Source organism: Balaenoptera musculus, chromosome 15 (assembly GCF_009873245.2).
Source record: "Balaenoptera musculus isolate JJ_BM4_2016_0621 chromosome 15, mBalMus1.pri.v3, whole genome shotgun sequence".
NCBI classification, from domain to species: domain Eukaryota; kingdom Metazoa; phylum Chordata; class Mammalia; order Artiodactyla; family Balaenopteridae; genus Balaenoptera; species Balaenoptera musculus.
In genome coordinates, this window is record NC_045799.1 from 72,782,140 (window position 1) to 72,809,024 (window position 26,885).

The 26,885-nt window shown below is 50.1% G+C and overlaps 1 protein-coding gene across 3 annotated transcripts; it reads left to right on the forward strand.

Annotated features, from left to right (window-relative positions):
• The first annotated feature begins 805 nt into the window (after positions 1-805).
• Positions 806-26,503, forward strand: ITGAD (integrin subunit alpha D). 3 transcript variants are annotated; one of them, XM_036825010.1, is made up of 30 exons: positions 806-892; positions 2,701-2,806; positions 4,820-4,923; positions 5,062-5,132; positions 5,258-5,372; positions 8,344-8,474; positions 9,246-9,391; positions 12,129-12,282; positions 12,382-12,532; positions 12,736-12,809; positions 14,098-14,227; positions 14,338-14,480; positions 14,630-14,770; positions 14,859-15,068; positions 15,756-15,886; positions 16,006-16,163; positions 17,154-17,308; positions 17,570-17,701; positions 18,729-18,802; positions 19,038-19,179; positions 21,019-21,132; positions 21,245-21,324; positions 21,433-21,516; positions 24,189-24,267; positions 24,427-24,534; positions 24,642-24,719; positions 24,913-25,026; positions 25,149-25,250; positions 25,514-25,624; positions 26,087-26,503. In XM_036825010.1, exons 1-30 carry the CDS (start codon positions 847-849, stop codon positions 26,198-26,200), a joined length of 3,498 nt encoding a protein of 1,165 aa, XP_036680905.1. In that variant the 5' UTR covers positions 806-846; the 3' UTR covers positions 26,201-26,503. The 3 variants fall into 3 exon arrangements, 2 of the variants coding, with proteins under 2 accessions (XP_036680905.1, XP_036680906.1); XR_005016410.1 differs by lacking the exons at positions 25,514-25,624; positions 26,087-26,503 and having other exon boundaries at positions 24,642-24,741; positions 25,149-25,224; XM_036825011.1 differs by lacking the exons at positions 5,062-5,132; positions 5,258-5,372.
• The last annotated feature ends 382 nt before the right edge of the window (positions 26,504-26,885 follow it).

Here is a 26,885-nt window from a genome sequence, read left to right on the forward strand (position 1 = left end):
GTAAATCAACTATACTTCAGTTAAAACACACGCACACACACACACACACACACACACACACAGAGAAAATTATGGAGAATAAATAACAACCACCCATTTATTTACCCTTCCCCGATTTAACAAGTGTTAAAATATTAAGTGTGTCGAATTTTAAATTTAACACTTTACAAGTTCCCTCCCTGCCAGAGGCCATCACTCTTCTGATTTCTAGCTTCGCAGATTAATTTCACCTGTTCATATGAAAGGACTCATATATTATGCAATCTGGTGCCTGGCGTCTTTCACTTATGACAAAGTTGAAATTCATCCATGTTGTTACCCATATCTGTAGTCTGTTCTCTTTTATTGCTGACTGGTAAGTTCAGTGTATGAATTTACCAGTTTGGTTGTCCACTCTTTAAACAGCACTCTCACCCATGCCCTGCCCCCCACAAGTGCCCTCTGAGGCGGCGGTGTGTTCTTCTCCAGGCTCACGTCCATGCAGTGGGGCCTCTCCACCTCTCTGTCCTGCCCCTTCCTCTCATATGCAGCCTGATTCCTGAGGCCCCAGAGAGCTACCAGGACCCTGGGCATCAAGTAGATCTCAAGGGCTGGGGGAGGGTGGTCTTCTGGGATAGCCAGGCCCTGGAGAAGGAAGCCAGACCCCCAGAGGTGGTGGTGGTGGGAGAGTATGGGGGCTTTTCACCAAGGTGCCTTTAGCCTCGGGCCCCTGACTTTCTATAATTAACCAAGTACTTCCTCACTGAGCCTTCCTCCTGCCACGTCAAGCCCTGAGTCATTATTTTAACTCCCCCCGAGACTCGGAGCAGCCTTCAGTGCTCTGGTGCCCGGGCCTCTTTTTCTCTGATGCGCTGCCCGGGGATGGCCTTTGGAGTTGTGCTGCTTCTGGCTGGTGAGTGGGGCTGCTCAGGGCTGGGAGAAGCCTTGCGGTGGGGTCTCTGTCCGGTAGGACAGGCAGGGGGCTGCTTGTTCAGCTCTCAGGAGGAGCTGAAGGAAGGGCAGAGGCCTTGTATCCAGTCTGGCTTGGAGGGAGGAATGGCCTGGAATCTGGGGAGGGGCGGGAGCTGAGCAAAGCTGAGGGAGGTGGGCTCGTGAGTTACGCTTGGGTGGAGGGTGATCTGCTCTCCACCTTCCCCACGGCCTCCCTCCCTCCCGTGCGGGCCCTGGAGTGGGTGCTGTGAGTGAGGGGAGTCTGCCCCAGCGCCCCTGGGAGGGGAAGCCACGAGGAAGAGGAAGACTTTGGACAGCACCTCCTTGGTCCTGCATGTCCCCCGAGTCTTGATTTCAGGCAGGCTGTCCCACTGCTGCCAAGAGAACAGTCCAGAAGTTGACAACGGTATCAGGACCACATTCGTGTGTCATTTAAAAAATCAGCTGGGTGTCAGCTGAAAATCAGATTTCACCCCCAAATCCCGATTTCCAGCTTCTCTTGAGAAATGGGAAGGTCTGGCTGCTCTGGGTACCAGAGCCTGGGAATGACTACCCCACTTTATTCCCTGGTGCTCATGCCACCATCCCCAACTTCGCTCTTTGATGTCACCTGCCCGGCTTCTGAGGCACCTGGGTCTGAGTCCCTTGGTATCCTGCTACTTGTCAGATCACAGGGGCCACTTTCAGGAACAGAATCACCCTTTGTGAGGAAGGCATGGGACGTGAGGCTCCCCTGCATGTGGCCGCAGCAGGGTCTCAGCATCCTAAACATCTAGCCTCTTCCCAGAACCCCAGGGTTCAGGTGTCTGGACCCTCCCTGTCACTGCCTGGCCTGGCGCCTGACCTCCTTAAAGCTTCCCTGTTCTTGGGGTCAACTCCTCAATCCAGAGACAGCCAGGCCTCCTAAGAGGAATGGGGAGGAATGGGGAGGGCTTTTTCCAACCGCCCCACAATTGCTTGCGGGGGGGGGGGGTTTGGAAGAAGCCCTTGAAATGTAGGGGGTCTTCCCTGAGGCTTTCTAGCTTAGCCTTTGGGAAGGGGGACGTTGATGAGTCAAGGCTGGTGAGAGTGAATTGGATTCCTGGCTGTGCCAGTGACTTGCTGTGCAGTTCTGGGTCAGTCAGCAAATACTAAAGTTACCTGCTAAGGGCCAGGCACTGTCCCAGGCACCAAGACAAGAAATATGTAGTAGTGCTTGCTCTCCTAGAGCCTGGCACCAGGGACGGGGACATGGAGAACACATAATGACAAATAATTAATCTCAGAATTCTAAGTCTGTTCCCCAATCTGGATCTTAGGGTCTCTGCATAATGAGAAGATGGAGCACGACAGTTTTTAAGTGGGATGTCCTGGGGGCAGTCCCAATATGCCTGGTGTAATTATTAATGGTGCCCCTTCCACTCTCAGAAGGTCCCAGTTTAGACAGTAAATGTACGGTCACTTTATCTTTAAAGGACATTCCTGATCTAAGCTATCAGGAGATGACTGGCCTAATTTCAGATTGTGGATGTATTTGAAGTGTCCATGAGGGGGCATTTCTCTGGATGGTTGCCCGTTGCATTGTGATTTGACTATTTTTGACGGAGGGTGAGAGATGGGAACCACACAGAAGGCAACCAGGAAACAAAGAAAGAAAGAATGCCGTTCTCTTGGGCAGATGGGGAACCAAGGCTATGCGGGGTGGGTATCAAGACCCCAAGAAATCAGGGGTCCGGAGGAGAAGGGGCTTCTCTGGCTATCCCTCTCACCTCCCCTTCCCGAATTCCTCAGTCCTGGCTTCTTATCATGGATTCAACTTGGATGTGGAGGAGCCCATGGTCTTCCAAGAGGACAGAGCCGGCTTTGGGCAGAGCGTGGTCCAGTTTGGCAGATCTAGGTAGGCGCCGTCCACTTCCCCAACTCCACCCCCTTGGCCTGCAGGCAGGTGGCTGCATGTGGCAGCCCAGGAGGTTCCCTGGAGGAAGGGCAGCATGGGTGAGAAGCCTGTACATGACACCACTGACTACTGACCCCTGGCATGAGGTGGGCAAGTTCAGGGTCAGTCGTGCCCAGCCTGCCCAGTCCTTAAGGGTCTGTGCTGGCCTTGTGAGGATCCCCGTGCATGAAGGAGTGTGACACCAAATAGCAAATAGGAAACACCAGGACAGGCAGAGAGGGAGGCACTGCAGAAGAAACGGGGAAAAACATTTTTCCAAGAACAAGAGACCCCGCATTTTTATTTTGCACTGGGACCAAAAAATTATGTACCTGCCCTGCCTCCAGAAGTGCACATTCTTGGGTTCCAGAGACAGGGACCCAAGGAGTTGAAGTCACAGTGTGATGCAAGCATAACCAAAGTCTGGGAGGCAGAGGAAGGGAGACCTCAAACCCAGGAGGGAATTCCAGGAAGACTTCACAGAGGAGGTGGCATTAGCAATGGAGCCTGAGAGCACAGGACAGTTCACATGGCCAAGAGGGAGCACACAGAGGTCACTGAGTTCTAAATGTACATCCCTCCTCCTTCCTCACCCTGCTGGCAGGCTGGGAATGTGGAAGCAAGTGCCAGGCGCCAGAGTTTTATTTTTTCTTTGTTTGTTTGTGTTGAAATATAACACAGAGACTGAAATGCACAAATCCAAAATCCAACTCAATGAATTTTTCATATGTGTGTACCCAGGTAAACACCACCTAGATCAAGATGTAGAACCTCTCCAGTCCCTTCTCGCCTGGGTTCCCTTGGGACTCTCCTGATCACACAACACCGAACAAATCCAGAGAGAGCCTCTGTCCCACTTACCATCACCACCAATTTGTGTTGGGGGCCTATTTTTTTAAAAAATGAATATAAAACTCTTGATTGACTGCTGTTCACCAGTATTTACAGTAAAGTAAATAATATATATTGGATGATATTCTGATGGCTACAAAGTTACTGTTTTTCCTCGTTTCTGCTGAGTTGTTACCCAAATACGAGAAGACTGAGCCCACGTCTAAGGAATGGGTTGGGGTGAAGAAAAACATGCAGATCAATAGTCTAAGACTAAAAGTTTATTCACCCATTTGTGCCAGCAGGTCCCAAACAGCTACATCTCCAGCCATCTGATTCAGTTTCATCCTCGAGCCTTAGACAAACAGGGATTTCAGGTTTCCATAAAGAAATGGCTCTCTAGAAGGAATCTTTAAATGACAATTTAACAAGACTTGCTTGGCTAATTAGTTAAAATACACTAGTATTTGTCCAGTTTCCTCATCTGAGTAGCAAGGTTGTTGATAGTGAGAACATTTTTCCAAATTAAAAAATTGTCTTATCTCAAGGAATTTTGCAAATAAATGGTTGCATTTATATGACTGCAGATATAGATGTGGCTTCTGATACAGCTGCTTAAAATGGTCCAATTTAAATTGTTTATCTTATATTTAAATTGTCCAATTAATTACAGAATTATCTGTTTGGCTTCAAAAGCTTATGGCTTCAGGACGTTTTTTCCATTTTTTCTATTTGAGGCGACCTATTTCTTGGGTGGCTCAGAATGATAGCTCCTAGGAAACAAATTGCACTGACCTGTGGCTGGGAAAGGCTGTTTTTGTTCTGAATAGTATTATTTTGGGTGAATGTTAACACACACACACACACACACACACACACACACAACCCCCCAAACCATTTGCATACACAAACACACATATATTTATGTATACACACACACAAACACAAACAAATAAACAAAAAGCCCAGCACGGCCCTTCAGCATATGTGGGTTAGACTCAGGCCCTGATTTTTAATAGCCTCACAAGTGGCCGAAGCCAAGAGCTCCCCTCATGAAGTCTCACTTCCCCGTGACACTTCTTCACCCGAAGTGCCTTGTGCCCCAGCCCCACCTGTGACTGTCTGTCCTGGCTGTGCCTCCAGACTCGTGGTGGGAGCCCCCCTGGAGGTGGTCGCGGGCAACAAAACAGGACGTTTGTACGACTGCCTGGCTGCCACCGGCTTGTGTCGGCCCATCTTGCTGAATAGTGAGTGACTCGCCCCAGGAATCAGGGCCCTCAACCCTCCTACACCAGACCGCCCCCTCCCTCCTCAGCCGCCAGCTCAGCTATCCCCCCAAACGAGGGTGTGTCCTTGAGTGTGACCCTGTGTGTCTGCCCTCTCAGCACCCCCAGAGGCCGTGAACATGTCCTTGGGCCTGTCCCTGGTGGCCTCCACCCATCTCTCCTGGCTGCTGGTGAGCATTTCTGGGTCCCAGGAGGGTCTCGAGGGAGGAACAGGGGCGAGAGGAGGCTGGGGCTGGGCGAGAAGGAGGGGAAGTGTTCTGGGGGCCCCCTCGCCCACACAGGCCTCTGTCCCCAGGCCTGTGGCCCGACCATGCACAGAGCCTGTGGGGAGAACATGTATGCAAAAGGCACTTGCCTCCTGCTGGGCTCCCACCTGCAGATCATCCGGACAGTCCCCGCCACCCTGCCAGGTAGGTCCCCTAGAGACAGCAGTTCCGTGCTGAGCACGTGCTGGCACTGCTCATGCGCGCAGAGCATGAAGCCTGGGTCTCGGCCTCTTGGGCCTCCTGTGTGCAGACCCCTTCCCAGAGGCCTCGGCAAGCGCAGGAGGGGCTGGGACCATGGTCTGGCCTGGCAGGAGGGGTAGCTCATGGCAGGAGCCCTAAGCCGGCCAAGTGGTAATGGCTCTGATGGGGTAGGAGGGAATCCAGCCCTTGCAGGAGGCATGAGGGCCCTACATCTGCCAACAGGTGCAGGGATGCCTCCTGGTTTCCAGACAAAGGGCCTTGGGAGGGTGAAGATGTGTGGTGAGGACGATAGGTCCAAGAATCCAAGAGGGAAGCAGTCCTGGGTCATTCACTGCGGAGCTGCCAGGACCCCCCAGACTCACTCTTCCCCTTCCAAGGGGAGCAAATGACCCGGCCATGGGGAGTGTGAGACACAGTTTTGCAGCACTGATGTCATCCACAGAGAATGGTGCCTGGGGGCCCTGCCGTGGCTTCTCTCTGAGAGTCTGTCTTTACAAGTTCATCTTCTGTGTCCTTGGGCAAGTGGCTTCTTTCCCTGGACCTTAGTTTCCTCATTGGCAAAATGGAACTTAATAATCGAGGTGGCTATTAGGATTAAAAACTTTAATACACATAAAGTGCTTAGACTCCTTTCTGGCACATGTATGTGATCGCCATTATGACTGATTTTCTAGCTGAAGACCATGTGTTCTGTCTAGGAGGAAGATACAGATAAACTGCCCCATCTGTGGCATCAGAGGGAATAGTGGGCCCCAAGTGAGATCCAGGCATGTTTCAAAACTCAAGGCATGTTTTGGACCAGAGAAACCATGATGCCAGCCTTGGTGGGCTTTTAGCAGAAAGTGAAACAGCAGCAGAAAGAGCCCCCAGACCAAATTGTGAGAGCAGAGTCTACAGAGGGGACAGAGAGAGTGGAAAAGACTCTTGTGGGTACCATGGCCCACCTAGGATGTCTGTGCAGCCAGACATTTACTAGGTGATAAATGTCTTTTCCTAGATGTTTCTGGGGCTCATGAGGTGGGATGCCTGATGAAAATGGGACACAGATGTGTAAAACTGGTCCAGACGAGGCAGGTTTGCCTAGATTTGGCAAGACTGTGTGCCAGGCAGTACTGGGTGTGCATCACTTTATAGCATCCTCTCAAGATCCTTGTGGAGGCCAGGATGATCCCCATTTTATAGAGAAAACTGAGGCTCAGAGAGGTGAGTTTCCACTTTAGGAAGTGGCAGAGCCCAGAGCTTGAGTCAACCTTGCCTGATTGGCTCAGTTCTTTTTCAGAAGGCCATTCAGCTACAGCCAGCTGCCTGCTATGGGAAGCCCAGTGGATGCAATAAAAGGAGCAAGAAACAGAAGTGACATTGAGAGGGCGCTGGCCCCAGGCCTAATCTGAGAGAGCATGTGGGGGTGGTTTTGTGATACAGCTAAAAATGTGGGCCCAAGTACAAGACGTGGTGGCAGGGAACGCCAGCTACCCAGCTGTCGGGGACAGATCAATGGTGAGAAGGGGAGCATCTGAGGGCTTCTCGGCCTGCTGTGTCGGTGGCTGGATTTCCTGGTCTTCAAGGAAGAAGGGAGGGAAGTGATCTTCCATTTCTTCTGGGCACTGGTGATGTTGGTTGAGTAGGTGGGATGGGTGAGGAGTGAGGAGATGGGAGAAGGCATTTTTGCTTCAGTGCCCTGAGGCAGGGTACCACAGCTCAGCATCACACCTCAGAGCTGTGGTGGTCTGATCTCCCAGCACCCTGGGACCAACACAGGATGTGGGCTGCTGGTGGAGGCATCAACCGGGTTTTGCACGCAGGCCACAAGCCCCTACGTAAGTCTGGGGACAACCTGAAATGTTTTATTTGTTCATTTACATATGATGTGTCTTTCCATTATGGTGTTGACTCCACAAGGGCAGGGATGAGATCTTTTTTAAAGCTATGGTCTTAAATCAGATTTCCCCAGAGATAGACTCTGAGGCTCACCTGGGAATGTTCTCGGGAGCAACCCTTATGAGAGTGTGAGGGAAGCAGGACTTGGCAGATGGAGAGGGTGCACTGTGAGAGGCCTCACCTGTCCCATGGAGAGCTCGGAGCGTGGCCGGATATGGGTTGCCCGCAGGAGCAGGAGGTGACCTCGGGCAAGGCACCTCCCTTTTGAGTGGGGTGACACTTAGGGAGGAACTCTGCTGGGAGCCATCAACAGCCAACTTCCTGCAGCTGGGAATGAGCACCTCCATCCTGATGGGGGGCAGGTCTTGGTGGTACACCTTAGCATCCGCTGCAGGTGTGTCCTTGGGCCTAGAACAATGCCTGGCATGTGGTGATGATGGTGATAACAGCTACCCCTTATGGGGTGCCAGGCCCTGTCTTAAGTACTTTATGTACACATTCATTCTTTTTATCTTTGCAATAATCCCATGTGGTAGGCACTACTATTACCCATTTTACAGATGGGGAAAACTGAAGCCCAGTGAAGTTATGTAACTTGCCTGCATTCACCACTAAGAGGTGGGCAGAGGTGGGATTCGAGCCCAGGCATGCTGGCTCCAGGATGCACATTCTGAATCACTTCGCTAAATTGCCTTCCACTGTGCCCCACAGTATCCCTGGTGGTGTATTCAATAAATATTTGTTGACTAAATGAGTGAGGAGCCCACCCAGCCCCCACCCTCTACTTCTTTCTCCCCTTTTGTAGGCCTTGTGGAAGGAGGGGAGCAACAGGGATTCTGCTGAAGGGAGAAGGGGCTTGGGCAACAGATTTGGACCTCCTCAGTGGAGGGTGTCAGAAACTGGGTGGGCCAGGGGGCCTTGGCATCCCTATGCCAAGGATGGCCCCCTGACTCTGTGGAGTAGAAAGGGTTTCTGGGTCCCAGGAAGTGGCTGGGACCTGCCCATGCATTTCTGATTCCTCCCTCTCTCTCTGCAGAGTGTCCAAATCAAGAGATAGACATTGTCTTCCTGATTGATGGCTCTGGCAGCATTGACCGAAATGACTTTAAACAGATGAAGAACTTTGTCAGAGCTGTGATGGACCAGTTCAAGGGCACCCACACACTGGTGAAGGCTGGGCCCCCGAGGCTTGGGGATTGGGATCGGGGAGGGTCTACCTCTGGGAAGGCCAACCTGGGAGCGGGCCTGGCATCGCTGGGGCCTGGCTCAGTGGACTTGTGCCATGAGGAGGCCAGGGTCCAAGGTCAAGGTATGGTCCCAGTGCAGGGCCGATTTGAGCCCTAACCTGAGGAGGTAACCCCATCACATGTACTATGTCCCCACATGCCACAGGAAATACAATGTTTTTGCTGTTTAAATACATTGAAAGGATTATCAAATCATCTTACTGTGAAATTTGACTGAAGGTAACTTGGCCAAATGATGATTTATTATGTTTTCCATGTAACTCACGATTTCTTTATCTTATTATTTTATTTCCCAGTAGTCAGTGTGTGTGTGTGTATAAATATATATATTATATATATATATAATATATATATATACAAATTCTTTTTTTTTTTTTATACAAATTCTTGAGAAGCAAGGAAATATAACCTACAAATTGATTTCATGTATTATAAATTTTAAAAAAAATCTAAGTTTAACAAATATTGTGGTTGGCAAGGCTATTCTTTGTAAACTATGAAAGAAACATTATTTGGTTTTGATTTTCCAGTTTTCTTTTGGGGCCATTTATTTTTTTCTGGGTCTCAGTATATATTTGTCGGGCCTCAGAACCACATGGAACATGGTTTGTAAATGCAAAATTATTCCAAAATAAAAAACTTCCTAAAAAACAACTTCCGAGCCCCAGGGCCCTCTTCTTGGCCTTCACAGTTCTCGCTGATGCAATTCTCAAACCTTCTGAAGACCCACTTCACCTTCAGCCAATTTCAGACCAGCCGGAGCCCTCAGAGCCTGGTGGATCCCATCGTCCAACTGAGTGGCCTGACATTCACAGCCACGGGCATCCAGACAGTGGTGTAAGCTCCGCCCCCTGCTGCCTGTGAATGAGCTGCTACCTCACTGCTACCTCCTGCTGGGTCTGCACAGCCCTTCTTAGAGGCTGAGGGAGGCTTTGGGGAAAGGGGCTCACAGGGGAGCGAGGGGGCTGTAGGCAGAGTCCTCCCTGGAGTGTTTCTGGTCCCATCGCTCATTGCGATCCCCTGATCTAGGGCGGGACTCCTCTGCAGCGTGTTTCCCCTTTGCCTGCCTTTGGCTTGGCTGGACCCTGAGCCCACCTGGGCTTTGCTTCCCATCCTGGCTCTCCGCTAGCTACCTGGGCCACCCTTGGAGTTACTGACTCTTTCTAAGTCTCAGGAAACTGTCCAATGAGGATAAACTCACAACTTGGTTGTAAGGATTAAGCGAGATAACATGAGTGAGGTGTTTCCGCACAAGAAGTGCGAGATAAATGGTTGGGGATTTTATCCAAAAAATGATGCAGCTCCTCTTTACCTCCCTGGAAGGGACTCAGGAATTATTGCCAAGTGTCTTCTTTGTGCCTTTCTCCCCACTCAGCTCCCTTCATCCCTTCATCCTCTCATCCCTCATCCATTCAAGTCTCTATGTACCATGTGCCTGCCCAGCACTGGGGGCTAGGTGGTCCAGGAAGAAAATGGCTTAGGTGGTGGGACCACAATGGAATGTGTGGTTTCCATGGGAAAGAACTGGGTAGAATGTCTGGGATCCTTGACTTCCTGCACACCCTTGGGCACTGCCCTGGGGATGGTGCTGGAGAAATATTGAAAAAGGGATGATCTCTCCAAAGGCACTCTCTTTACTTTTGGGTGGCTTTTCTGCCTTGAACACTGACCTGTTGCGACTGGACAACCAGGAAGAAAGCCTCTGTCCCTTGAGTTGAAAATCACACAGGAGGGGCATCTTTTCCTAGTCCCTAAATCTCCTCCCAGCAGTGGGCGATGGTGTGGTTCTCATCAACATCCATCCTCTCCCATCACCTCCCTGCTCCCTAGAGCCAAGCCCAGCTCTGCCACTGACTGGGTTGTTGCTGTGTTTTTGTTTTTTCTTTCTTTTAGAAGTTTCATTACAAAAAAGACAAAAAGGCAACAACATTAAGGAAATTTTTTTTTAAGTACATTTTTTAAAAATTAATTAATTTATTAATTTATTTTTGGCTGTGTTGGGTCTTTGTTTCTGTGCGAGGGCTTTCTCTAGTTGTGGCAAGCGGGGGCCACTCTTCATCGCGGCGCGCGGGCCTCTCACTATCGCAGCCTCTCTTGTTGCGGAGTACAGGCTCCAGACGCGCAGGCTCAGTAGTTGTGGCTCACGGGCCCAGTCGCTCCGCGGCATGTGGGATCTTCCCAGACCAGGGCTCGAACCAGTGTCCCCTGCATTGGCAGGCAGATTCTCAACCACTGCACCACCAGGGAAGCCCTTTAAGGAAATTTTTGAAAAAAAAAAAAGAAATATTACCTACAGTTCCTCTAGCCAACCATCTCACAGCATTTTGGCAACAAGCAAGAATAAGTACAAATGAATAGATAAATCCTACTCTCAAAAAGCACAATGTCATTTCCATCCTTGTCTTTATTTAGACATATTTTATATAGTCACAATCAGGGCAGAAACTATTTTCATCCTGCCATTTTTTTCCATCTGTTACATAAACCTGTTCCATGTTTCTCTACAGCTTTTATTGTTTTCCTTTGAAATGGGTGTGTACTTTTCCATCAAGGGCCTGGGTCATGATTTGCTAAACCCCTTCCCTAACACGGGACATTTAGGTTGCTTCAGTATTATATTTGGCATGTGTATGTTATTTGGTGCATATATGTGTGTGTGTGTGTGTGTTTATTCTGAGTTTGTAGAGCTGCATGACCATATATGTTACATTTTTAATCATTTGTAACAGCTACCATAGAATTAATGCTTACCTGTAGGCCAGTCACTGTTGGAAAAGCTTCACCTCATTTGACCCTCAGAATAACCTGATACTATCTGTCTCAGTTATCTATTGCTGCCTGACAAACCACTCCCATATTTAGTGGCTTAAACAACACCCCTTTTGTTACTACTTTTCATGATCCTGGGGCTCAGCTGTTCTCAGGTGGGGTCTCTCATGTGGCTGTGGCCATGTGGCATCTGAGGCTGGACTATGAGAGCTTCATTCACGTGGCTGCGGCCTTGGCAGGATTGGCTGGAAGGCTGGGCTCAGCTGAGATGGCTGGGCCTCTCTCTTCATGTGGCCACTCCATGGGGTGCCTCTAACAGGTTGGCTAGACTTCTCTCATGGCGGCTCAGGGCTCCCCAAAGTGCAAAAGCTACCAAGGTTTCTTAGGCCCATAACTGGCACAGGGTCACTTCTGTTGCATGCTGCTGATTAAAGGGAGTCACAGGCCAGGTTCAATACGGGAAGGGAACCAGGTGTGGCTCACTGGGGACCATCTTTGGAGACCAGCTATGGCACAATTATTGCTCTCCTCTTGCCTGGAGAGAAGCAAAGGCGCAGAGAGGTGAAGTAACTTGCCTTGTTGCCTCCTGGGAATGAGGTTCTGTAGTGGATGGAACTTTAGGGGCAAGGAATATGAGTACCTTTGTTCTCAGTCTCACTAATTATTGTCAGTATGTATCCATGTCTTAACATGCCTGAGTCTCAGGGTGCCAGGACTCCCCAGTCTTTCCAGAGGAGCTTCTAGTGCTGCAAATGATTTCTTCCCAGAATCTCAGTAGAGTCACCCCCCTTTTCTTCCTCGACAGGAAAGAACTATTTCACAGTAAGAATGGGGCCCGTAAAACTGCCAAGAAGATCCTCATTGTCATCACAGATGGGCAGAAATACAAAGACCCCCTGAAATACAGCGACGTCATCCCCCAGGCGGACAGAGCCAACATCATCCGCTACGCCATTGGGGTGCGTCCCCTTCCCCATGGCTCCCCCAGACTCAGCCCGCACCTCCCCCAGGCAGAAGGGCTGGCGGGCCCCTCCTCCTCAGCTGCCTCTCTGCCGCAGGTGGGAGATGCTTTCCAGGATCCCACTGCCAGGCAGGAGCTGAACATCATTGGCTCGGTGCCTTCGGAGGACCACGTGTTCAAGGTGGACAACTTTGCAGCACTCAGCAACATCCAGCAGCAGCTGCAGGAGAAGATCTTTGCAGTCGAGGGTAAACGGGGAGTGACCTTGGGTCTCGGAATTGAAAGAGTCGCGACCCAGTTGTCCCCCTCAGTCCTGAAGGTTCATCCCTGCTCGTAGCTCACCCAAAATTGTTCCCCAGAACCCAAGCCCCAGACCACATTCTCCTCTCTCTGCTCTGAATCTTCATGGCCTCAAGGTCTCCGGGAGCCTGATTGACCTGTTTCCCCACAGGAACGCAGTCAAAGACAAGTAGCTTCTTCCAGCATGAGATGTCTCAAGAAGGCTTCAGTTCCATCCTCACAACGGTGGGTGGAGTGTATGCTTGATTAACGAGTATCAGGCACCTGCCCTGTGTGGGGAGCTGGGAACCAGAATAAACAAGGACACAGACCCTGTCCTCAAGCTCACCATCTAGTCCCGGAGAGACACACAGGCAGCGTATGTAGGTACAGAGAACAGGATAGCGGAGGTTCCTGCTCTCCTGGATCGCATAACTAGTGGGAGGAGGTGACAAACAACCAACAAACGAAAGACTTTCAGATTGTGCTAAGCATTGGGATAGAGAAAGAGAGGTGACCAGAGGAGGCCTAAGGAGTAACAGCTGAGGCTGAATGATGAGAAAGGGCGAGGCCTGGAAAAATCTGGCGAGAGATTGCTCCAGGTAGAGGAAAAAGCAAGTGCAAAGGTCCTGAGTCAGGAACAAGGTTACTGTACTAGAGAGCTAGAAGGGCCAGCACAGCTGGAGCAGAGTGAGCTAGGGGCAGCGTGGAGAGAGGGTGGGGGAGATGGGAAAGACCAGCCCATGCACACCAAAGAAGTGACAATATAGACAGACAATTGTCTGAAAGTAGATGTGTGTTCAAAATATCCAGAGGGATTTGCTTCAGAATAATTTTGAGGGCAATTGAGGGGGACGTAGACGTGGAACAAGGTTTGTCATGAGTTAATCACTGACGCTGGGTCACGGGTTCTTATGGGTTCATTACACATTTCTTTGGACTTTTGTATATGTCCTAAATTAGCCATAATCAAAAGTTTGAAAAGGCAATAAGCATTCAGAGGAGGAAATGCCGATCACTTCCTGAGGGAGCCAAGGAAGACCTCGCAGAGGTGACTTAGAGGTTGACTCTTCCAGAGAGAGGAGCTGCGTCCCAGAAGGAGGAGAGAGGAGCGTCCGGGCCAGAGGCTAGGTGTATTTTGGAACAGAGTGTCACTCCGCAGGCTCGATTGGGAAGGATCCTAAATGCCACCCTCAGGAGCTTGGGGACAGTGAGCCACCTTGGTTGGCCAGCAGCGTGGTGGCGGCACGTTTGGGTTGGAAGAAACCCATCTCTGGGGCAGTAGATGAAGCAGAGGAAAGCAAGCTAGGAGGCAGGAAGGGCAGTGGGTGAGAGGCGCTGGGGTGACCGTGATGGCGGTGGTGGGGACGGACTGAGAGATGTAGGAATCAGGGACACGGAGGCTGCTGGTGAGAGCTAGGGAAGACCAAAGACAATTCCACATGCTGGGCGGAGTCAGCGGCAGCCATTGCTTCGGAATAGGCTATCTTCTTCTTCTTCCCACATGCTCAGCCCTGGAATCCTTTCCTCCCAGGATGGACCAGTTCTGGGGGCTGTGGGGAGCTTCAGCTGGTCTGGAGGTGCCTTCCTGTACCCCCCAAGCAGGAGCCCCACCTTCATCAACATGTCTCAGGAGCACGCGGACATGAGGGACTCTTACCTGGGTGAGGCAAGGCTGTGGTCGGAGGGCCGGGTGGGAGACGGGCTGCCTGGGAAGGGCAGGGGCCCGGGGGTGGGGAGTGGAAGCCTCTGTGCTGAGGCCCGGTCCCTTCAGGTTACTCCACAGAGCTGGCCGTTTGGAAGGGGGTACACAGCCTGGTCCTGGGGGCCCCCCGCCATCAGCACACCGGGAAGGTTGTCATCTTCACCCAGGTGTCCGGGCAATGGAGGCCGAAGGCTGAAGTCACAGGGACCCAGGTTGGGTGTGGAGGAGGGTCTCCAGGGCAGAGAGGGAGAGGAAGGGGGTGTGGGGCCCAGCAGGGAGGGGCCGGTATCTGGGGAGAGGCGGGACCTGGCCCAGAGCCGGTGCAGGGGTAGGCAGGATGACTCCACGCTCTGCCCTCCAGATCGGCTCCTACTTCGGGGCCTCCCTCAGCTCCGTGGACGTGGACAGAGATGGCAGCTCCGACCTGGTCCTCATCGGGGCCCCCCATTACTATGAGCAGAGCCGGGGGGGGCAGGTGTCCGTGTGCCCCTTGCCTCAAGCGGTGAGTGGCTGATGAGACCCGGGCTGGGTGGGGTCTGGGTGTGGAGGGGTCGCCTGGGTTGAGCCCTGACACTGTTTTTGTTCTGCAGAGGGCTAAGTGGCAGTGTGGTGCTGTCCTGCGAGGGGAGCAAGGCCACCCCTGGGGCCGCTTTGGGGCAGCTCTGACGGTGCTGGGGGATGTGAACGGGGACAGGCTGACGGACGTGGCCATCGGGGCCCCGGGAGAGCAGGAGAACCGGGGTGCTGTCTACCTGTTTCACGGAACCTCGGGACTGGGCATCAGCCCCGCCCACAGCCAGGTGCGCCCCCTCTGCCTTCAGCCTCTTCTGTTCGTCTCCTCCCCCCTGTCGTAGATTCACCTGATGCCGCCTCCTGCCACCCGCCTTGGCAGTGACCATTCCCCTCCTCCTTTTAGTGGTTTACTTTCCTAAATTTCCCCAGGCCCAGCTAAGCACAAATTCTCTTTTCTCTCCTTTGACTCCAGACTTCAAACTGTGTGGGCAGCTTAGTAGTTAAGAGATCACAGGCCCCAGGTCAAATGCTTGACCAGCCCTGTGAGCTGCATGGCCGCAGGCAAGTGACTGATTTAGCCTCTGTGAGCCTTGGTTTCCTTCTATGAAAGGATGAGCAAATTCTATTGGCTTCTTGTAAAGATAACTCAGTGAGAGCACTAAGCACTCCATTCCTCAAATATTTATGAATGAACATACGTAATTTATGAATCAACGTATAAACGATGAATAAATGAATCTATTATGCTCCCATCATTACGCTTTGATTTTGTCATTAACCTGTACTTTCGTGGTCCTCATTGGACCAAAAGTGCTCCCCTCTCTGCCTGTGGACTGTGGGGCCCTCACTTTGCTTGCTCTCCACTCCTCCCCGCTCTTCAACTTCTCTACTCAGTGTCCTTTCCAAATCTTTCTTCTCCAACCTTTCCAATCCGCTTTCCTTGACTTTCACTTCTTTTGTCCTTCCCTGGCCAGCGGATTGCAGGCTCCCAGCTCTCCCCCAGGCTCCAGTATTTCGGGCATTCACTGAGCGGGGGTCAGGACCTCACCCAGGATGGGCTGGTGGACCTGGCCGTCGGGGCCCAGGGGCACGCGCTGCTGCTCAGGTGACAACTCCCCTACTCCCGCCTTGCCTGCCCCTTGTGTCTGATTCACTAAGCTGCCCCCTCCCGTGTTCTCTTTCTGGGGGCCAGAGGCCCGTCCTCAGCCCCTCATGCACCTTCAGGAGCCTGCCAGTGCTGAACGTGGAGGTGGCTATGAGATTCACGCCCCCGGAGGTGACAAAGTCTGTGTACCAGTGCTGGGAAGAGCTGCCCACCGCCCTGGAAGCTGGGGATGCCACAGTCTGTCTCACTATCCACAAAAGCTCACAGGACCAGCTAGGTGAGTTTCCTCCTGGTAGACCCAGACCCTCGCTGCCCCCGAGAGGCCCCCAGCCCTATCCTCAGGACAGAATGAGCCCAGGAACCCAAATCTCACCTCCATGCCCACCCAGCTGTCCTTCTCCCTCCCTCTTCCCACACCCGGACCTCTAGATTCTGTCTCCAGGACACATCCGAGGTCTGCCCTCTCTACCGCCTTCCTAGAGGACATGGCTTCTTCCCACCCACTCTGAGCTGTGCCCACGGCTATTCTTGCACGCTCCCTCCACTCTCCACAGGGAACTACAGCGATTGGTCCTAAACACTGCTTAACACCCCTCAACCACCCCCTTCTTGCGTTTATAAAGACCAGAAGTTTTGCCCACAATGACCCCATGATTTGGTCCCTCTCTGCCTTTCCAGCTTCACCTTGTCCCCTTCCCCCCTACGCCATACACTTTTTTTTTTTTTGGCCGGGCCACGTGGCTTGTGGGATCTCACTTCCTCCATCAGGGATTGAACCCAGGCCCTCAGCAGAGAAAGTGCAGAGTCCTAACCACTGGACCTCCAGGGAACTCCTTTTTAATTAATGTGTCAACCTCCCTCTCCCTTCTGGTCTTAGCCACTATTCCCAGAGTCTGGGATTTTCCCCTCCCCGCTTTTCACCTGACTCCTGTTCATCCTCCAGGTCGGAGCTCAGACAAGGCCCATCCAGGAAAGCATCTCTGACCCCTAGTCTGAGTTAACAAGCCCTCCTTGGTACCACTGAGGATCCCACCCTTGCATGGATCTCGCTGTGATGTTATGTCCTACGTGCTGGTCTCTGTTTCTAGGCTGTGAGCTTATGAGGGCAGGGACCATAATTCTCCACCTTCCCCACATGTATCCCCAGCACGTGGTACAGTTCACAGCCCACAGAAAGCGCTCAGCAAATCTTTACTGCATGAAACAATGAAAACCGAACATTTACTCTTCTCTCACTTTCCGTCTTCCATTCCCCCTTCTGCTTCAGATGACGTCCGAAGCTCTGTCATGTACGATCTGGCATTGGACCCAGGTCGTCTGATTTCTCGTGCCATTTTTGATGAGACCAAGAACTGGACTTTGACTCGAAGAAAAACCCTAGGGCTGGGAGAGCACTGTGACACCATGAAGCTGCTTTTACCAGTGAGGACTTTGGGTTCTGGGAAAGGGAGAGGGAGGAAGGAGCCCAAGGCTAGCCTCTGGCATCTCCACTCCCTGCTGAGTGAGGTGGGAAGGGTGGGAGCCTGCAGCTGGAGAGGGGAAAGTCAGGCCCGGGGAACCGGGCTCCACAGCCTGGATGGGGCGCTGTCTGGACAGTGGGGCATGGATGCAGTAGAGGCGAAGCCCGAGTAGTAGCAAGTAAGGAGGAGGAGAGCGGGTTCTTGAACGCCCCTTCTCCCTCAGGACTGTGTGGAGGACGTGGGGAACCCCATCATCCTGAGACTCAACTTCTCCCTGGTTGGGGAGCCCATCTCCTCATCTCAGAACCTACGCCCTGTGCTGGCTGTGGGCTCACAGGACCGCTTCACTGCTTCTGTGAGTCTTCCGATGAAGTCCCAGGGATGTGCTGACTTTCACCGTATCTCCATGTGCTTAAGAGCCTACAGTGGCTCCCACCAACCACTTCAAATCTAAAATGCTTCCACCCCATTACCACAGCCCTGCCCAGCTTGGATCCCTACACACATCCCAGCTGGTCATCCACTTCACCCCAACATAAACTCTCTGGTTCTCATTCTGCAGACCCTTCCCAACTTTTCTCATTTCTATCTCTGTGCCTTTGTCCATGTCGTGTTTCTTCCTTCCTTCCTTCCCTTCCTTCCTTCTTTCCCTCCTTCCTTCCTTCAATTTTCACATTACAGTTCCTTTATTCTTTCAGAGGAGGCACTGTCAAATGATCATAGGTACCTAGAACTGCTCATAGTGTTCCTAGTAAGGGCACATAATAAACAGATTAAGACATTGTTTGGCAGTTGATTTTTATATCCTTTCTGTATGCCATATTTCTTATTTGGAAAACATCGCCTTCTCTCCACCTCAAAGATCTCCTCTAGCCCCCAAAGCCCCAGTCTGATCTCCCTCTCTTTTGAACACGACACTCGGCATCTGTCACCTCTTCTCTGGCCTCCTGTTGTGTCATGGTGATACCATGCCAAATATCACGTGACTGGACTCATAGCAATCTGTGTCTACTTCTGTGGCTCCTTTGGTATTGAAGGTTCCTTGAGTGCAAGAACCATGTCTAATTCACCTGTAGTTCCCGCCTTTCCTGACCCAGAACCCATCCCATTATTGACAATCTATAATGATTGTTGAATGATTGTTCCAGTGTGAGTTGGATTTGACTCCTCAGCTAAACTTTCTGTTCCTTGAAGCCAAGGATCTTGTCTTACCTTCCCTTTATATGCTAACTGCCCCTCCCTCATTGCCCTACTTGCCAGTGTTTAGCACGGTGCTGGGTGCAGGGTGGGGGCTAATACTCAATGTCGATGAGTGCTCCTAATGAGGGGATTGGAGATGGATTAAGACACGGATGGAAAGAGAATATACTGTTTTGCTGCAGCTCCCCTTTGAGAAGAACTGTGGGCAAGATCACCTCTGTGAAGGGGACCTGAGTGTCAGCCTCAGCTTCTCAGGGTGAGTGAGCTCTATCTCCTTTCATAGCCAGACACTCAAGCTTTTGGGTCTCCCATCCTCATAGGATGAGAAGTCCTTGTGTTTCCCTTTGGCTCTCCTTCTAACAAAGAAATGTTTTTGATTGAAAGGTTATCAGCCTGTAGCTCGTGAGTTCCCACAGCCCTGCCCCTGCCCCTGATTCAATTCCAATCTACTTCCTTGAGTCTCTCTCCCAGTCTTGTCCTTCCTTGTTCAGCCTGCAGACCCTGGTGGTGGGGAGCTCCCTGGAGCTCAATGTGACAGTGACAGTGTGGAATGAGGGCGAGGATTCCTATGGAACTGTGATCAGCTTCTACTATCCAGCAGGGCTGTCCTATCGACGAGTGTTAAGAATGCAGGTAAACAGCTCCCTTGGGCTCTAGTGGCTGGGACCTTTCTCCTGCTCTGGGTTATAATAGATTCCTCTTAATTTCTTCTATAATGAAATATAAACACATATACACACTCACACACACACAAGTGCATAAGGCATATGTACAGTTTAATGACTAACTATTAAGCAAAAGTCTATGCAGTTAACATCCAGGTCAAGAAATAAAGCACTGCTAGCACCTCCAGAAGCCCTTTCACTACGTGCCTTTCCTCATCCTAACCTCACACTCTTCCCAAAGGTAATCACTATTCTGACTTTGCAATGGTCAATTCCTTGTATTTCTTTATAGTTTTACCACCCATAAATACATCTCTAGATAATACTCTTGGGTTTTGCCAATATTTGAACTTTATATGAATGGAGACATGTTGTATGTTCCTTTTTTCCTGCAAGTTTTAAATTATAGTTGATTTACAATCTTATACTAGTTTCAGATGTACGACATAGTGATTCAATATTTTATATATTATACTCCATTTAAAATTATTATAAAATATCGGCTATGTTCCCTGTGCTGTATAATATATCCTTGTATCTTATTTATTTTATACACAGTAGTTTGTACCTCTGAAACCACGACCTGTATCTTGCTCCTGCCCCCCTTCTTCTCCCCACTGGTAACCACTAGTTTATTCTCTAGATCTGTGAGTCTGTTTCTGTTTTTTAATATTCATTCATTTGTTTCATTTCTTAGATTCCAAATATAAGTGATAACAACGTTGTATGTTCTTTTGTGTCTTTCTTCTTTTCTTCAATATTATGCTTGTGAAATTCATCCATGCTGTTGCCTGTGGCTATGGAATATTTTCACTGCTATTTAGAATCCCTTTGCATGACTAAATCACAATTTATTTACCCATTCGATGATTGATGGTCATTTGAGTTGTTTCTGATTTTGGCCATGACTATTCTTGAACATGTATCCTGGTGCCCCTACACATAATATTTGGAAAGTATATACCACGTGTGGAATTGTTGGATCATTGGCTATGTGTATCTTCAATTTTAATAAGTAAAGCCAAACCATTTTCACCTATTTACACTTCCATCAGCAATGTATGAGAGTTCCTGTGGCTTTACATCTACCCTAACACTTGCATTGTCAGACTTTTAAATTTTTGTTGATCTGGTGGGTGAGTAACAATATTTCTTTGCAGTTTTAATTTGTATTTCTCTAATGAGGTTGAGCAACTTTTCATTTGGACTTCTTGGTTGTTTGGATTTCTTCTTTTAGGAAGTGCCTGTCCAACTCTTTTTCTTATTTTTCTACTGAGTTGTCCATCTTTTTCTCATTGAGTTGTAAGAGCTCTTTGCGTATTCTGGTTACTCGTCCTCTTCCAGTTATATGTGTTCAAATATCTTTTCCATTCCTACTGCTTGTCTTTTCAGTCTCTTTATAGTGTCTTTTAATAAATAGATGGTCTTAATTTGGTTGTGGTTGATTTTTATCAAAATTTTCCTTTGTATTTAGTGTTTTATGTGTGTATCATGTTTAAGAAATATATCCCTACTCCAAGGTTATATATAAACACATTCCCCTATATTATCTTTTAAAAGATTTCTAATTTTGCCTTTTCACATTTGAGTCTTTAATCCAGTCAGGATTTATTCTAATGTATGGAGTGAGGTAGGGATCCAGTATTTGTTTGTTTGTTTGTTTGTTTTGTATGGGCCAATTTTCCCAGGACCATTTACTGAAAACTTGTCATTTCCCCTACTGCTTTGCAATGCCACCACTGTTATACATCAAGCCCATATATACATGTGGGTAAATTTTTAAACATTCATTCTCCTCCTCTGGAAGCAACCCCATCAGCGTCCCCTGCGCCTGGCATGTGAGGCAGTGCCCACTGGGAATGAGGGCCTGAGGAGCAGCAGCTGTAGCATCAACCACCCCATCTTCCAAGAGGGCACTAAGGTCAGAGCGTCCCCCCAATCTTCATCACTCTTCTCCCTCGTTCTGGCCCATTTCCTTCCCTCACTCCACCATGGCCTTCCCTATCCCCAACCCTTCTCTCTTCCTCCCTCAGGGCACCTTCATAGTCACATTTGATGTCTCCTACAAGGCCACCCTGGGAGACAAGTTGCTTTTAAGGGCCAATGCAAGCAGGTGAGCCCAGGCCACATATGGTGTGTCCCTCGCTCTCCTTTTTCATGCCCCAGCCAGAAACTCCTCTCCTGGATTCCTTCCCAACCAGTCACCGCTCTCTCCCTCCAGTGAAAATAATAAGCCTACATCCAACAACACTACCTTCCAGCTGGAGCTCCCAGTGAAATATGCTGTCTACACAGTGATCAGCAGGTACTTAATCCCTGGCCCTCCCCTTGGACCTTCCTCCAAGCCTAGTACCTCCCCCTGCAGGCCAGCCTGCTCTTTTGAGGATGGGTATCTAAGCTAGCCTCTCTGATTCCCCACATGGCAATTCTTGTGACCAGCCATATAATTATACCATAGCACCATATCCCACAATTCTTGGCTCTTCTCTGATGAACTGACCTGCTGGTGTGACACACATACTTTGCCACCACTGTGTATCCTCTTCTCTCTCTCCAAGATGCAGGCTTCCTTTAACATGAAGCCAATTCTAGCCTTTGTGCTAAACACAAATACGCTGAATTGAAGCTACTAGATTAAGACTGAGGCTTTTCTGAGCACTCTGAAGTGGGGAGGTTGTGCCCAACAGGATATGGTCTGTCACCACACAGAGTGAATAGAAGGTCAGGTTTTCACAAAACTCAGAGGAGAGCAGAGATGTGAGAAACTGCTGGGACGGTTTTTAAGAGCCCAGGGCTGAGCAGGCCACAGGAAATGCAAGTGTAGGGCTCCTGCTCTGGGCTCTAAAGGCTGGGGAAGGGGCAGGGGCGGGCCAGGCTGGGAGCAGGACAAGGAGCCCCACCCACCTGGCTAAATTCCAGAGGCTTTAGAGTTGATCAGAAGCTTATAATATTGCCATGGGGCAGAGTTTGCTGCTGTGCCAGTTTTTAGGGGAACTAGAGAGGGGGTTCAAGCAGTGTCATTGCCCTTCCAAATTCCATGTGTGAATTTCCCCTTCTATCCATGGGAAAACACTGAAACTTACAATAAGAGCTTACAGTCATATATACTTACGATATGCCAGGCCTTGTTTTAAGTACTTTACATGTATTTTACATTTATTTAACCACTCTATTAGCTCTGTGATATAGCTATTGTAAATTTATTTATTTATTTATTTATTTATTTATTTATTTATTTATTTATTTATTTATTTATTTATTCTTGGCTGCGTTGGGTCTTCGTTGCTGCACACAGGCTCCCTCTAGTTGCATCGAGCGGGGGCTACTCTTCGTTGCGGTGTGTGGGCTTCTCATTGTGGTGGCGTCTCTTGTTGTGGAGCACGGGCTCCAGGCGGGCTTCAGTAGCTGTGGCATGTGGGCTCAGTAGTTGTGGTTCGTGGGCTCAGTAGTGGTGGCTCGCAGGCTCTAGAGGTCAGGCTCAGTAGTTGTGGTGCACGGGCTTAATTGCTCCGCGGCATGTGGGATCCTCCCGGACCAAGACTCGAACCTGTGTCCCCTGCATTGGCAGGCGGATTCTTAACCACTACGCCACCAGGGAAGTCCCGATATAGTTATTGTTATACACCTTTTTGCCAACAAGGAAATCCAGAGGTTTTCACCCCTGTCATTCAGCTGGTAAGTGGCAGAACCAGGAATCAAACCCAGGTGGTTTGGCTCCAGAGCTGTGCCCATGGCCATATACTACATGCCTCTCCAAGGATTGGAGAAGCTGAGTGATCTACTCAAATTTGAAAAGAGGTTTAGAACTGGGAGATTTTAAGGTGCGAAAACTGAAGCAGAGAGAGAAAGGGGTAGGATGGGGAGCAGCGAGGAAGGCTAGTATACTAAGTGGAAAAGTAGATTTTAACATTTATGGCACTGCTACAAACCTCATCACGAGTCTGTTACAGGCATTATTGTTAGCATCTCCGTTTTAAAGAGGAAAAAACTACAGGGGCCCAGAGAGGTTAAGGAATTTGTCTTAAGTTACTCAGGTAGGAAGCGGTGGACCTGAGATGTGAACCCAGGTAGTCTGGCCTATGTGTTTAATCACCAAGCTGACAGTCACATCTGTGGGAAAACTGTGGGGCCCATGGAGTTTCTGTAGGGCTGGCCTGGTTTCTGTACACTAGTTACTGGTGAAACCTGCAGGTCCCTCTGCTTGTTTGCCTGATTCCACTGAGCCCTTAGATGTTAAACCCTGGGAAGACAGGGATTATGGCTTGTTAACTGTTGAATCTCCAGAGTCAAGCATACAGCCTGGCAGATGATGAATGTTGACTAAAGGAGGCCATGGATGGATGGATGGATGGATGGATGGAAAGAAAGCCACCTGCAGCCTGGGACATTTATGTCCACTCTGTGGGCTTGTGTCCACACACTATCTTTCCTCCCAATTACTTAACTGCCCCAGGAGAGCCGGATCTATTTTCTTCATTCCCATCATGGAAGGGCTTGCACCCCATCTCCAGGCCTTGGTTCCCTCAAGTCCCCTTAGGTTTATTTGCTCTGGCAGCTGCCTCTGCAAGCATTACGGGAGGCCAACCGTGTACCTAGTAGAGAAAGCAATGGGAACGCCTTTTTCCCATGGGAAATGTTCAGACATCACGAGAGGTCATGTTCAAGTTGGGCCTTTAAGTGAAAATTTCCAGAAGGGGAGTGGGTAAGGACATTCCAAGCAGGAAAAAAAAGAGCTTGAGCAAAGTCATGGGGAGAGGAAAGGGCCGGGGTCTCAAGGGACAAGCTAGCAGTTCTGGGGGACGGGGGCAAAGGCCACGAAGGAGAGGACCTGAAGCTGAGGCTGCAGAGTCACAGGGGGACCATCATCGCTCCCCTGGGTCATCTGCTGGGCCCAACAGAGCCCTCAGCAGCAGGCTGGCGTGCAACTGAGGATGGTCCCAGGGGTGCTTTTCACCAGCAAGCCCTCTCTCTCTCCAGGCAGGAAGAATCCACCAAGTACTTCAATTTTTCAGCTTCTGACCAGAAGAGCAGAAAAGAAGCCGAGCATCGCTATCGTGTGAGAGGCCAGGGAATATCCACGTCTGTCCTGCCCATGTGAACGTAGGAAGCTAGTGGGCAAGGATGGAGAGGAGCCGAGGGCTGAAGCCAGGAAAGGTGGCGGGGGATTTGGGATGCTCCAGGGACCACAGTAATGTTTTGTCTCTATTTTCTGCAGGTGAATAACCTGAGTCAGAGAGATCTGGCCATCAGCATTCATTTCTGGGTCCCAGTCCTGCTGAATGGTGTGGCTGTGTGGGATGTGGCGATGGTGGCCCCTTCACAGGTGCCTGCCTGCCTTGTGTCACTCTCCGGGGTCTGATCCCACAGCGCCTCACACCCTCTCACCAGTGGACTGTGGATCATTCTGTGGCTATTCCTCTCTCTTCCTAGAGTCTCCCCTGTGAGTCAGAGAGGGAACCTCCCCAGCAACCTGACTTCCAGACCCAGATTCCAAGCAGTCTCGTGCTGGTGAGAAAGATCCCACCGCAGGGTGAGCTAGGAGCTGGGGGATCCAGGGAAATGTACTGCTGGCTGTATCACCATGTTTACGTTCTGTGATTGTCCATCTATTCCCCACCCCAAATGTGATAGATTTCATTTTCTCTTGTGGTTCCTCCTTAAATGAAGACCCTCCTCCATTTCATTCCTCTCCTGTCCCCAGGACTGCTCCGTTGCTGACTGCCTGAGGTTCCGCTGTGACATCCCCTCCTTCGGCGTCCAGGAGGAACTTGACTTCATTCTGAAGGGCAACCTCAGCTTCGGTTGGGCCAGCCAGGTGTGTCCCCTCCCAGACTCAGGTGGGGCCAGATGTGTCTGTGCCCACCTCAAGCCAGGGTGTTTCTCTAACCCCAAGCCCTCCCTAGAGCTAGTTCCCAGCCCTCCCCTTCTTTTTTGCAGACTTTGCAGAAGAAGGCATTGGTCGTGAGTGTGGCTGAAATCATTTTCAACAGATCCGTGTATTCCCAGCTTCCAGGACAGGAGGCATTTTTGAGAGCCCAGGTAGTGACCATGTGGTAGGCAGTGACCAGGCTGGTCAGAGAGCTCCTGATGCTAAATCTGTGATGCTGGGTGGGGGGCTTGCAAGCCTGGAGGGAGGAAGGATGGAGGTCCCTAGGCAGGCAACTGTTCCTAAGCCCATGAGTGCTTCTGTATCTCACCCCTTGGAGCAGAGCCTGATGAAGAAAGGGAGGGAGTTAAAGATTGGGAAACTGGGAGGAGTCTGGAACAGCAAGAGGCCTGATACTTTCTGATCCCCAAATCAGGTGGAGATGGTGCTAGAAGGGTATGAGGTCTATAACCCCATCCCCCTCATTGTGGGCAGCTCTGTGGGAGGACTGCTGCTGCTGGCTCTCATCACAGCTACGCTGTACAAGGTGAGTGTTTTCATCCCACTCTTGACACCACCAGCATCCAACCCCTGCCCCCCCACAGACAGGATGGTATAGCAGGAAGAACTCAGACAGTGAAGTCAGGCAGGTCCGGGTACACATTTTGGCTCTTACTCGCTGTATAATGTCAGGCAAGTTGCTCAGCCTCTCTGAGGCTCTTTCATCATTTTCGAAATGAAATAATACCTACATCATAGAGTGACTGAAATGAGACAAACATGAGGCCAGGGTATGCGGAATCTTTGCTTTTTTGCTATGGATGATGTGTACAGCTACTGAGCTGGGCACAGAGAAGACACTCAGTATGTGATAGCTGTTGTTCACATAAGTGTTCTGGCACACAAATACAAGTCAGTTTGGTTTCCTTCTTCTGTCTCAGCTTCTTCCTACTCCCAACTTCCTACCCTGCCCTCTGATCCAGATTTTCTGATTTATTTCCCCTCATAGTGTGGCTTCTTCAAACGTCAATACAAAGAAATGATGGGTGACAACCCTGAAGACACTGCCACATTCAATGGGGAGAATCTCAGCTGTGAGGCCCCCAATCAGCCTTTGTCCTAAGAATCCACTTTCCCATTTATCTCTACCCCCGTGGGCTGACTTCCATGGGAATAACCTCTGTGTAGATCTGGACTGGCCTGAGCAACTTACCAGGTGCTGAGTCATCTTCCCAAGGCGTTGAGAGGTTTTTATATTTTTACATATCTACCAGACTTCTTCAGTGATGACCCACTTTTTACAGAAGCGGGCATGATGCCAGCATGAATTCTCATATGTATAAGAATTGTCACATTAAATGCGGATGTTTATAACACACTTTCCTTGTATGAAAGAGCTCTAATCTAGGGACCTGAATGCTGTTCTAGTAAGGGGGGAGGGGCTGCTTGTGGGTACAGAAAATGTTCTCTCTTTCTCAGGTGACTGGGGCCTGTGAGCATCTTTTCTTAATGGTGCTGTGAGTAGTTTTAGGAGAGGAGGGCAAAATAAGTTGTGTGTGTGTGTGTGTGTGTGTGTGTGTGTGTGTTGGTCATGAGTTTCAGCTTAGGCTTCAGGCTCCTTGGTAATGGCAAGTGAGCTGACTGTCCTGGAGGTGAATGAAATGTCCAGAGCTTGTCTGAACCAACATTCCCCTTGAATGGGGTCCTCCAAACTAGGAGAACCAGGCTTCCAGAAAGGGAGCATCTAATTTCCCCCAACTAACACAGAAGACCCATTAAAGGTGGTCATAGAGAATGACCAAAATATT

Bases quoted from the DNA above. Each gene is read 5' to 3' on its own strand.
- ITGAD (XM_036825010.1), top strand. From the start codon at position 847: ATGCGCTGCCCGGGGATGGCCTTTGGAGTTGTGCTGCTTCTGGCTG. The intron at 14,228-14,337 runs GTGAGGCAAGGC...CGGTCCCTTCAG, and splicing joins CATGAGGGACTCTTACCTGG to GTTACTCCACAGAGCTGGCC. The intron at 17,309-17,569 runs GTGAGGACTTTG...CTTCTCCCTCAG, and splicing joins CCATGAAGCTGCTTTTACCA to GACTGTGTGGAGGACGTGGG.